Here is a 12,968-nt window from a genome sequence, read left to right as displayed (position 1 = left end):
GGATTTCCTCATTGGAATCTAAAATCTTTTTCAAAAGGTGAAATTAGCCAATTGTTGGGAGATCGTAACACATACCAATTATTAAAGAGCGATGCCATTTTTCAATTTAAGGATGAGTTACCTTTAATGGTGAAAGGTTTGAGGCGTAAGTTTCTCAACAAAAAGAAGGCTAATTATCTATATCCAAGTGTGAGCAGGACATCGATTATATATTGTCTACCAAAAATTCACAAAGTCTGCACCTGGAAGACCGATTGTGAATGGTATCGAAACAGTGTCCGCTCTTGGACAATACATAGATTTTTTTTTTCCTTAAACCTCTGGTTTCTGACACTACAGCCTTCCTTAGAGATACTAAGCATATTAACCACACCCGGGCCAATTCTGACATTTCTGTCCTACATGTAAAATTCATAATTTTTTTGCTAGAAAATTACATAGAACCCCAAACATTATATATGTTTTTTAGCAAAGACCATAGAGAATACAGTGGCGGTTGTTGCAACTTTTTATCTCACACGGTATTTGCGCAGCAATTTTTTAACACTTTTTTTCATAAAAAAATTAAAAACGGTAAAATTAGCCAAATTTGCATAATGTGAAAGATGAAGATACGCCGAGTAAATAGATACCCAACATGTTACGCTTCAAAATTGCACACGCTCGTGGAATGGCGCCAAACTTTGTTTGTAAACATCCCTTGTAATAGGAATATGGCATGATTGGACCTATTTACAGAGATATAGGGTCAATAAGACCCCACATCTCACCTCTAGGCTGGGAAGCCTAAAATAAAAAAAAATTAAATATAAAAAACGATCACGGCTTCCGAGCCGAGGCGGCGCCGTTATTTGAATGCAGAGGCCGGGCGTGATGTCATACCATCGCGCCCGGCCTCCGAACAATCATAGAGACTATGATCATTATCCGAGGTCCGCGGATCCTGTGTCCGACTCACCGATGGAAGCGATGAGTCGGTAGAAGCACCGGAGGGCGGCGGGAGTCCTTTCCGCCGCCGTAAGAACGATAAATCGGCGGAGCAGCCGATATGATCGTTCTTATGGTGCAGGGAATCGCCGGCTAAAAATGCTGATATCTGAATGATGTCTGTAGCCTCAGGCATCATTCAGATATAGCCCCTGAAAGTCGAGGCCATCCCAGGACGTTCACCCAGCGCGAAGTGGTTAAACAGATCTTGAGAGGGACTTCCCTGTACTAGTGGTAGTATTTTAGTTACGGCTCCCTATATACTATTATAAGACATCGGGAAGCTAGAACATCGGTTAGATGGGCCTTAGACAAATCGGTTCTTACTAATAAACATAGTTTTTACATCAACGTTTGGAATTTTGGCTCACCAAAAACTACTTTTGGTATGATAGACAATTCTTCCTCCAAATTATGGGTGTTGCCATGGGTCCAGATTTGCCCTCAATGTGGCAAAATTTATGACCCTTTGGGAGGAAACGGTCTTTCATATTCGTCCCAGTCAATTACTATGTTACAAAAGGTACATAGACGACCTGATTATGATTTGGGATGGCGATTTACCTAGCCTTGAAGCATTTATGCTCAAGTTGAATAACAACAAAAATACCGGTATTTCCCTTTCGTGTTACATCGATACACAGCGTATGGGGTTTCTTGATTTGGAAATATTTAAGGAGGAAGACCATTATAAAACATGTCATTATTTCAAACCAACAGACAGGAATGGTTACATCCCACATGGTTGTGCAACCATGGCTCCTTGGATTCAGACTATCAGGTGCTGATTTCTCCAAGCTTCCCAAATTTATCTATAGGCGAGATCCTACTTTGAGAGAGTTAATGCTCCCGGAGTTATTGATCCACCTAATAGGGAAAATATGATTTTTTCATTTCTTTTTGGCTTTTGTGCTTGTGGAAGGTGTCCAGCATAAGTAAAAAATGTAAGGGTAATATTAAAAAAAAATGAAAGGAGTTTATATCCACCTCCACTAATAAAAGATACCAGATAAAAAAAAATGTGATTACATGTAGCACACAGGGGGGCATATATATGTTAGAGTGCATTTGTGGACTCCAATATATAGGTAGGACTTCCAGGCCCCTTAGTGTAAGTATTGGGGAACATGTAAATAATATTAAAAAATGGATTAAGATCTCATAGCGTCTCAAAACACTTTAGAGTTTGCCAAAATAAGGATCCTAAAGGTCTCAAGTTTTGGGGTCTTGAAAGGGTTGCTAGACATTGGAGGGGGGGTAATTATATCCTCCTCCTTAGCCAGAGAGAATACTTTTAGATTTTTGAGGCAAAGGTATTAGCACTTGAAGGGCTAAACATAGATTTTGATTTGAATTGTTATATTATGACCGGATGTGCTCAGAGCTGGGTTTACAATCAGCAGGATAGATCGGGGAATGGATATTTCTTGCTCTCCCCCCACTTGCTATCCCTGCTGTCTGTTATGGTCAAGGGCTCCTGGAAAAAGTGGGAGAGCCTATGAATCACAGATGGTAAGAACCAGTGGGAAGGGTGCCTGTACCCACAAGCCACCAAGATAACTATTACACAAAAGCCCTCAGCCTGATTAGAAATAGATACAAGCTCTCCACAGCTGCTATTATAGTAGTGGGTTTGTTAAAGCTCTTCAGACATATTGGCCACGTGCAAATGGCTGAAGAGTTTAATCATACAAACAAAAACTGCAGTCAGTTACTCCCTTTCTCTGGGTTCATTGACAGGCACAGCATCTTCTATTCTTGACCATAGGGTTATATCGCTACCTACAAGGAGTAGGACACTAGGCAGAAAAAAAACTCGGCATCACCTATGTGCAGTCCCGGCTGATATAAACCCCCTCTCTACAATCCAGTCACAAGCATCGTCAAAAGAAGAAAATAACAGAGGGCTGGGTGTGGTATTTGTCAATGAACTCAGAGAAAGGGATTTCATGTTAACAAAAAAAATCCAGTTTTCTCTTTCATTCATTGACGGACACAGAGGCTTCTATTCCCGAACACAGGGGCACCCCAAAAATTGAAGGGTGGGAGAAAAAAACTAAGGCCAACAAGAGTTCAACATGAAAAACAAGAACCTAACCAGAACCAACACCCCCCAGGAGGGAACATAACCTAAAATAACCGGCTACAAAACACGCATCTGAAGGCGCCAAGACATCCACCTTGTAAAAACTAGTAAAGGTGTGCACAGACGACCTTGCATATCCTCAGCCCCTCTAATACTCACCTGAGACCTCTCTCTATCCAGCAATGTTGTAGGATTGTCTCGGCAGCCTGGGACTCCCCTCCTCATTGGCTAAGACAGCAGCACATTACCATTGGCTCCTGCAACTGTCAAAGTCAGTCAGCCAATGAGAAGAGAAAGGAGGCGGGGCCAGGCCACAGCTACGTGTCTGAATCGACACATGGAGTCGCAGCTTAGCTCTGGTGCCTCCATAGCAAACTGCTTGCTGTGGGGGCACTCACCAGGAGGAAGGGGCCAGGAGAGCAGAAGAGGGATCCAAGAAGAGGAGGATCTGGGCTGTCCTGTGGAAATCCATGGCACAGAGTAGTTAAATTGAACATGTTATGTTTTACATAAAAAATGAAACTTTACAATCATTTTAAAGCCCTGTGCCAACTGGTCCGCCAATTCCACGTAGGTCGAGGGGAACTGGCTCCCCACCCAGGCTGTGGCGAAGGAGTTTGGTCCATACCTTAAAGGTCTGAGAAACCAGGGCTGTGGCTAAAACGGCCAAAGAGCTGAGCCGGCAAGAGAGCACAACATCGCGCGTTTGACTGATGTCGCCTTCCTGACGGCCAGGTCCTTTAACGACAGAGAATCCTCCACCAGTATCAAAGTGGCCTTATTCAGAGTGGACAGGAGAGTCCACAACGGGCAGCGTGGTTTACTTTTTCAGAAGAGATTCTTTGAAGGGTAAAGTTTTGGGACCACAGAGGATCTCTTAAGACGTTCCCATTCTTTCTATACAAATTTGTCAAAGAAAGGAAGTTAAGGGAACACCCTTGCCATGCAAGGTGGCTTGTGCATACCCAAGGGGACAGACACATACGCAATTGCCCCAGAGGCCTCCTCCATCTTTAAGGTTTCTTGCACTGATGTGATAAGTGCATCTACCAGTGCCTTTTCATGCGCAACAGCAGCTGCCGAGAACGAGCTGGACCATGTCTGTAGTGCGGAGGCAGAGTCAAGATCTGATGAGGCCGAAGAAGCAGGAGAGGGCGGGGGTCGCTTCTTGCTTGCCTTACGCTCTAACTCCATCCCCACCTGAAAAACAAATGACTCCATGACCGTCGATACCGTGTCAATGGGAACAGAGGATCCAGATGGACCCACCGCCTCAAGGAGGATTTAGGTTCGGAGACTTGTTCCTGAGACTCCATCTCTAAAAGGGACCCACAAAGAAGGCACCACCAGGGAAGCCCACTAGGCGCAAGGGAACTCCCAAAAGGACCAAGTAAACCAGGCCAGCAGAGATGAGGAATACCCCACCAAGACTAACCACACCAGGCACCATCAGAGAGACCAGAAGTCTCACAGAAGGAGAGGCAGACTGAAGAGCCACACAAAGCAAAAAAAAATAAAACATGGGTGTCATATCCCCGCCCACCAAAGCCCTGTGAACATAGGCTACAAGAAAATGGTCACTGCTTGTGGCAACAAGACTATACAGAAATTGTCTGCCAGAGAAAAAAAAACAAGTGAAAAAAGCCCACCAAGCCCCAACCCCTACATAGAAGAACATGCCAAGCCACTAGCCATCAGCACAGAAAGGGGACAAATGAGGCCCGTAGCCCATCAGATACTGCACAGCATAAAAACCAAAACAGCCCACAGCGGGGGAAATCAGAGAAGGGACACAGCCAGTAGAGATAAGGGGTCAGACAGGAAGGCGGGGGAACCCCGCAGGGCTGACCATCCCAAGAGCAGCACCTGTGCCCTGCACTGCACCTGGAAGGGGGGAGGTATACTTACCAGTCCAGGCAAGCTGGCAAAAATGGGAATGGAGAAGTAAAAGTGGCCACAAGCTGATTTCATGTGTTGTATTCAAAACTTTCAATCTTCTTGACCGTTTGCATTACCACACTACCTATTTAAAACAGAATACTTACATATTCACAATAAAGAGTTACAATGAATAGATAGTATATTGTAGCAATCCCTGTTGTAAGGAAGAGCTCTTACTGATGATTACGTTATTAATTTTCGATAACCTCCTGTATAAATACCAAAACCACAAAAACAGTTACATAATCATTCAGCCTTACCATAATATTTTCAGGATATACATTATCACTGTAGGAGCCATCATCAAAATTGACTTCATAAAAAATATGTGTAGCTGATCCAATCACCTGACATCGATAGTACAGACCATTCCGATTTCGACTTATTACGGTTTGGCCAACACAGACTTCTCTTGAAACCGTATTCTGCAAAAACAGAATGGACAGCATTAAGAAAAACAAAAAAAACTAAAATAAAATAACTACTTAAAAAATCAACACTCACACATTGATTTGCACCCATGTGCTTGAAGCAGGTAATTGATACAACATATGGCCAATCATCAGGCTTCATAGAAATGCCAGCCATATGTGCACATGTGACATGAAAAGAGGTTGAACATCGATCAACTGAACACTGGACACAGGCACCAACTTCTTTGCGGATTTTACTCCGGCAAAATACGCATTTCTATGACGAAAAAATATGCAACATTAATGAACATCTCCAGCTTTCACACATTGCATTTTATGGTCTTCCTTTTACATGGTAAAACCACTAACAGAAAGTCTAACACTCACCAGTTTCCAACGTTGCTCTGGAATAGCACTGACATCAACTGGTTGACGCTCAATCACATTTACAAAACGAGCTTCTGGGACTGCCACAGCACAGACAATGTGAACCCACCTACATTGAATATGGTACAAAGACAGCATGTTGAAATATTTAACCCAAATGTATAGGTGTAGGAAAATTACAGTTATTGCCTATTAAAATAAATCTGTCATGAGAATAAAAAGGAGACTGCCGCTGATGACCAAAAACTATAGTCTACCTGTTATGCTTACCTCTTGGCTCAATTCCTTAAACTTGAGAAACTTTGTTGAGGAAAAAAAAAAAGATTCTCCCCCGGGTGATCTATGTACATTGCAGGGATTATAACAACCTTTGTTGCAGATTCCTGCCTTTTGTTATTCTGAAGAAATCAATGTGCGTTTGTCTGTTTCTCTGGGCTGAGTGCGTCTAATGGGAGTGCTTTCATAATTATCAGTCAGCTGTGGCAGCTGTAGGGCACAAAGAGCCAGTTCACACAGGGGCAACGCGACTTCCAACGCGACTTTTGGAGGCAACTTGGACATGACTTGTCAACACGACTTGGGGCGACTTACAAAACGACTTTAAGTTGCCCCAGGCCAGGCGACTTTAGCCATGGTCAGAGAATAATGAGCTCTCAATGGGGAACTCCACGCCAAATTTTAAATAAAAAAACGGCATTGGGTTCCCCCTCCGGGAGCATACCAGGCCCTTAGGTCTGGTATGGACTTTAAGGGGAACACCCCCACACTGAAAAAAACAAAAAAAAGTCCATAACAGACCCTTATCCGAGCCCGCAGCCTGGCAGATCAGAAAGGGGGTGGGGATGAGCGCCCCCCAACCCTGGCCTCAACATGGGGGGTTGGTGCTTTGGGGAAGCTCTGCGGCCCCCCCACCCCAAAGCACCTTGTCCCTATGTTGATGAGGACAAGGGCCTCTTCCCGACAACCCTGGCCATTGGTTGTCGGGGTCTGCGGGCGGGGGGCTTATCAGAATCCAGGAGCCCCTTTAATAAGGGGGCCCCCAGAACCCCGGCCCCCACCCTATGTGAATGAGTAAGGGGTACGAAGTACCCCTACCCATTCACCTGGGGAAAAAGTGTCAATAAAAAAACACAAGTTTTTAAAGCAATTTATTAATCAGCTTCGGGGGTCTTCTTCCGACGTCAGGGGTCTTCTTCTGACTTCTCTGCTCTGTTTGGCCCCCCTTCCTGACCGGCCAGGCTGCGTGCTCAGATAAGGGTCTGGTATGGACTTTGGGGGGACCCCCACGCTGTTTTTTCTGCGTAGGGGGTTCTCCTTAAAGTCCATACCAGACCTAAGGGCCTGGTATGCTCCCGGAGGGGGAACCCATGCCGTTTTTTTATTTAAAATTTAGCGTGGAGTACCCTCTCGAGAGCTGATAAGTTGGATAGAAGTAGTACAGGAACCTTTTCTGAAGTCGGAGCAAATTCAGTAGTGTGCATTAAGATGGCTGTCATTCACTTACATTGATTTTCTACATGTAGCGCGACTTGAGGCAACCAGGGGCGACCTGAAGTCGGATCCTGAGTTGCCCCTGTGTGAACGGGCTCTTAGAAAGTGGCTGGGCCTGCATCCATTTAGACGTGTTCTATTTGAAGTATCTCACCAAAAATGACAAATAATTGGCTCCAATCTCCTCTCGGGAACCACCGTGGACAATGACAGCTCCATGAGAGGTGGTGAGATTAATGGAACCGAACATACAGTGCAATACCTATTTTATTTGCACTTGTTTTTAAAAAAAAAAAGGCAATGTATAAGGGGTTTTATATTGGAATAAAAGCGTTTACAGTTTTACACTATGAGGCTTTTCTCCCCTTCTTTTTGCCTTCTTTTTATGCAAAGTTTGTAGCTGGCATTGTCTGGGAGAAACAGAGGACCAGAGTTGCGACCCCCTCACCCTTCTGGCTGATCAAATTGAGTTTCAGATGGATATCATTTTGGTAGTGATTACAGAGACTTAACAAACACGCAAAGGCTTTTATTTATTGGGAATCTGTTGAGTGCAATTCTTATAGGGGGTGGAATCACTTGATGTAGTGATGGTCGAACATCAAAACATCTGATGTGGTTTATATGAACTGTCAAACTGATTTCCTGAACTTTATCCCATTTGGATGCACAGGTTACTAATATTTCAGTATAATTTAAATATTCTAGTGCTGCTGAAGCTCAAAAGACTAAATTATTTGATTTTTTTGCTTCCCTATTTAATAAGCTGCAGGGCACTAATGAAGAAACCTGCTGGGCCTGTATCCGTTTAGACGTGTTCCTATTCGAAGTATCTCACCAAAAATGAAATTTTTGTTGCAGAGGATGCCTGAAAGCTGACTTGTATCTTAGACAGACTTCTGGGAAAATTGGTGAGCCAATCAAACAAGCAGGAAATTATGTTTCTGGGGAGTGTTCAGTACACACTCTGGTGTACAGAACAACGCAATGTAGCCATATTGCATTCAATTTATAGAAAATTACAGTTGCTGCAGATTGAAAAGGAAAGGTAATTTTTAATAACATTCAATTACAATATGACTTGTATCACAACTGTACACGCTATTTTTTTTTTTATATTTGCTATTTTTTTTTCCCAGGAAAGGGGAGTTACCCTTTAAGCCATTGATATGGGACATGTATGCAGATATAGACTTCTTACTTTATTGTGGCTTTCATGATTTAGATACTTGTTCCATGTAAGTGAAATCAGAAACCACTGAAACTAATGGGTAAGAATAACTGCCTGGGAACTAGTATTTTTAGTATAACAATTCCATATTTATAATAAGACTTTAGATGTGGGGGCTGCATTCGTTTCATTTTTCAGGTAAAAAACATTTTCAGCAAGGAAAATATACCTATAAATATTATTCATTGGACAGGACACACGCTGGATATACCCTTGGTTATAGATGGCTACTTTCAGGTTATTGGACACTGGCGAAGCTTCTGGACATACTCAAATCAGAATGTCTCCGCAGAGGCCTGGGCATCCACCTGATAGAACTTACAAAAGATGGGCTTGATGTTGGAAAGCCCAGGAAACTCCAGATGATATCTTGTCCTTAAGAGTATAAGTACTCATTATGAGTTGTCATGTCTACCTAGCAATGGTGGAAGCAGTGTGTCCTTGACAAAACCTCAAGGAAGCACAGGTTGCTGTAATGGAATTCTAATTCATTAGATGCTTGAATAATCACTTAGTGACTGCTGGCATTTTACTGCGGACAAGCGGACGCTATAGGCAAAGTGGCATACCTGTATGTTACAGTCTACTTCCGAGTTTAGGGTGCATATGCTGTGATTGTACACAGCGGGAGTCTGTCAGGTAGTCCCAGCCGATAATTAAAGCGGGAGTCCACCGGGACTCCGCGTTTTTTTTTTTTAAAAGCCTTTTAAAATAGTGACACTTACCTGTCCAGCGCGCCCGCGATGTCGGCACCCGAAGCCGATCTGTAGATCGTCACTCGGGTGCTGCCGCCGCCATCTTGGGTATGGGAATCAGGAAATGGAGCCTTTCGGCTTCATTTCCCGGTTCCCTACTGCGCATGCGCGAGTTGCGCTGCACAATAAGGACGGTCCCCGCTGCCTCTGGGATCTGTGTTTTTCCCAGCAGGCAGCGGGGTACTTGCGAAAGGGGGCGGGCACTTGCGGAAAGGGGCGTAATCTACGCCCCTTTCCGCAGAGAGCTATCCCGGAAGTGGGTGCAGTTACCTGGATTATCCAGGTAACTGCACCCCCCTCCCCCCTGAAAGGTGCCAATTGTGGCGCCGGAGGGGGGGAGGATTCCGATGAGCGGAAGGTCCATTTTAGGGTGGACCTCCGCTTTAACAGCCAGGACATCCTGATCAGCTGTGAACATTCACAGCCGAGGGCTCTGTGTGAGAAAATTCAACACAGAGCTCTGTACATAGGGAATGATCTCTGTGTTTCTCATCCCTGCAAAAAATTATAAAGGATGAAAAACTTAGAAATCATTAGTAAAAAGCAGCACACTTTACTCACATTACACATAGGCACATGTACATCCTAGATGTTAACCCCTTCCCAGGCAGTGTCATCAGTACAGGGACAGTGTATAGTCACTAATAATGTCACTGGTGCCGTCAGTGACAGTTCCCCCCATCGTCCGATTGCCTGCCGCAATATCGCAGTCCTATTATAAGTCATTGATCCCCGCCATTAGTATAAAAAATTCCAGTATACATACCATAGTTTGTAGATGCTATAACTTTCACACAAAATCAACATTATACACTTAGAGATTTTTTTTTTTATCAGAAACGTGTAGCGGAAAATATTTTGCCCTAAATTTATGAAGAAATTAAATTTTTTTTTTTTAATTGCGTGTTTTATAGTTAAAAAATAGGTTCGGTCTTTCTTAGTTTATAGATCAAAAAATAAAAAACCCAGTGGTGATCAAATACCACCAAAAGCAAGTTATTTTTTTGTGAAAAAAAAATAAAATTATATAAATTTCATTGGGTATAGCATTGCATGACTGCACAATCGGCAGTTAAAACCGTGCAGTGCTGAATAGCAAAAATAAGCCTGGTAATGATGGAGGTAAAATCTTCCAGAGCTGAAGTGGATTAAGAACGTGGGGCCGGAGCCTTAATATGGCCGAAACCTGTTCCCTTTAGAATACTTAAAGCGGTTGTATACTCATTTTTTTTACTTTTACCTACAGGAAAGCCTATAATAAGGCTTACCTGTAGGTAAAAAAAATATCCCCTAAACCTGTACGGTTTAGGAGATATTCCCCTCGGTATGCGCCGCTGACTGCAGCGGCGCATGCGCACAAGGGGATTCTTGGCTGAAAGTCCGGCAGTGGCCAGACCCGGCCGGGATGAAATCTCCCGCGCGCATGCGTGGGAGTGACGATATCGCGGCTCCGGAGCCGCGATACCCGGAAGAAACGCAGAGGGAGCATGTTGGCTCCCTTGGCGAAGATCGGGTCAGATGTCGGGGCCTCGTTCCAAGGTAAGTATTTCATGCATACTAGCTCATTATGCCTTTTGCTTTGCAGGTGGTAAAAAAATAAATAAATAATTTGCAGGTTTACTACCGCTTTAAGGCCAAATTCTGGTCAAGTCCTGACTGCAGGTAGGCCAGAATGAGATGTACAGAATCATTTCTGGGGTTGAAAATGTACAGTAATATAATTTTCGTGAATTGGCTTTTGCAGTTCTGAGTAAAGTGGGAATGAGTCAGAGAGACTCTTGTCCCTCAAGACCTACGATTCAACAGTCACACTGTTGAAGCCAATGTGTGAGAATCAGAATGGAATAGGAGGTGCTTGAGATATCAGGTTTGACCTGTTTGGAAGAGGCTAGGGGTTGTCTCCCAGAAATTTGAGTATGTGAATATGTTTCTCCAGTCTTATTCTTTCAATTCGGTGCAATGAGATTTGCCAATTTTTTTCTCTTTTTTGCACAGTAATTGAGGAAGAATCTACACAGAGGAAATACTTACATTAACTGGAATAGAGTCCAAGGAATTACAAGGGCATTCCATGTCAGTGATAGAGGATTCCTAGTCCTGGCAACAAACAAGTAATTGAATGCGGAACTTCGAGGCCAGCATGTCAACATCTGGAGTCCCCCATTTCTGACACACAGAACTGAAGATGTAGGGATAAAGGGGCCATTCTCACTGGTTACACCGACCTGGATGCATTGCTTTGAATGTTATAGTAGAAGGAAGTAAAGAACTAATTGAAGAATACAAAACAGAAGAGTTGATTGAAGAGTCCAAAATAAGGACATTAGTTAAGCATAGGAAAACATCTCCATAGTGGAGAAGAGGTCGTTTACCTCAGGACACCAGCAAAAAACTGAGCTCTTACAGAGTGGGGTAGGGTTATAGGGGTATGACTAGAGGGTATGTCCAAAAGCTTTACCAGGCAACAAAATCCAATCGTTTAAATTCCGATCGTGTGTAGACAATTCCAACGGACAACGTGCCACGCATGCTCAGAACAAATTACGACACTGAAGCTATTGGCTACTGCCCTCTTTATAGTCCCGTCGTACATGTTCTACGTCACCGCATTCAGAACGATCAAATTTTCCAACAACTTTGTGTGACCGTGTGTATGCACAAGTTTGGCCCAAAATCCATCTGGAAAAAAATCTGATGGATTTTGTAGTCGGAATGTCCGACCGTATGTACAGGGCATTAGAGTACAGCTATGTTGTCTTCCTTAGGTACAGCTATGTTTTCTTTCTTGGCTTACCCTTTAGTGTGTACAGGGCATTAGAGCACAGCTATGTTTTCTTCCTTGGGTACAGCTATGTTGTCTTTCCTGGCTTACCCTTCAGTGTATGCCAGGATTTCGGAGCCATCATTTAAAAAAAAAATGCTACTCAAGAAGAAATTGTTTGGTATATTGTTCATGAGTGCTTCATAACACTGGTTTTTCAGCTTTAAGTTAAAGGCCTCATGCACACAGCGTGATTTTGCAGTCGCTTTAGGGGCAGCAGTTTCCAAACACCCTTCTATGTTATCCTGTGTCCATGCACACAGATTTTTAGAAGATTTTAGTGGCAGGGGCTTTTAGGGCTGCTCCTCTGACGGGGGGGATCGATTATCAGTGCAGCCCCCCCCCCGAGAATTCCCACACTGGACCATCAGGGACGTTACCAGGACCACCAGGGATGCCACCCTAGACCACCAGGGATGCCAATCAATGCTGACAATGGGCATCCCTTATTGGTAGGCATTGTTTGGCACTGATTGGCATCCATCAGTACCAACTATTAGTTTACATCAGTGCCGTCTCATCGGTGCCCATCAGTGCTGCTTTATCAGTGCCCATCAGTGCAGCCCCATCAGTGAAGGAGAAAAGTTATTTACAAAATGTTTTGTAACAGAAACAGAAAAAATACACATTTTATTTTCAAAGTTTTCGGTCTTTATTTGTTTAGCAGAAAATAAAAATCCCAGAGGTGATCAACGGACAATGTGCCACGCATGCTCAGAACAAATTACGACACTGAAGCTATTGGCTACTGCCCTCTTTATAGTCCCGTCGTACATGTTCTACGTCACCGCATTCAGAACGTTTTCGGTCTTTATTTGTTTAGCAGAAAATAAAAATCCCAGAGGTGATCAAGTAC

At 43.6% G+C, this 12,968-nt stretch overlaps 1 protein-coding gene across 3 annotated transcripts in view; it reads right to left on the bottom strand.

The window, feature by feature from the left end:
* The window catches only part of KDM4B (lysine demethylase 4B), an 817,487-nt gene that overhangs the window by 177,058 nt on the left and 627,461 nt on the right, over positions 1-12,968 (bottom strand). For all 3 annotated transcript variants that reach the window (XM_077475749.1, XM_077475750.1, XM_077475752.1), the window contains 3 exons: positions 5,815-5,923; positions 5,519-5,704; positions 5,275-5,439 (listed from right to left, as the gene is read on the bottom strand). In XM_077475749.1, coding sequence (XP_077331875.1) covers positions 5,275-5,439; positions 5,519-5,704; positions 5,815-5,923 — 460 coding nt within the window. The remainder of the gene's footprint in view (positions 1-5,274; positions 5,440-5,518; positions 5,705-5,814; positions 5,924-12,968) is intronic.

This window comes from Lithobates pipiens, unplaced genomic scaffold, assembly GCF_037356315.1.
Source record: "Lithobates pipiens isolate NorthernLeopardFrog02 unplaced genomic scaffold, aLitPip1_a1.2 Scaffold_13, whole genome shotgun sequence".
NCBI classification, from domain to species: domain Eukaryota; kingdom Metazoa; phylum Chordata; class Amphibia; order Anura; family Ranidae; genus Lithobates; species Lithobates pipiens.
The sequence above is the reverse complement of the archived record's forward strand: the minus strand, read 5'-3'. Positions and strand labels throughout refer to the sequence as shown.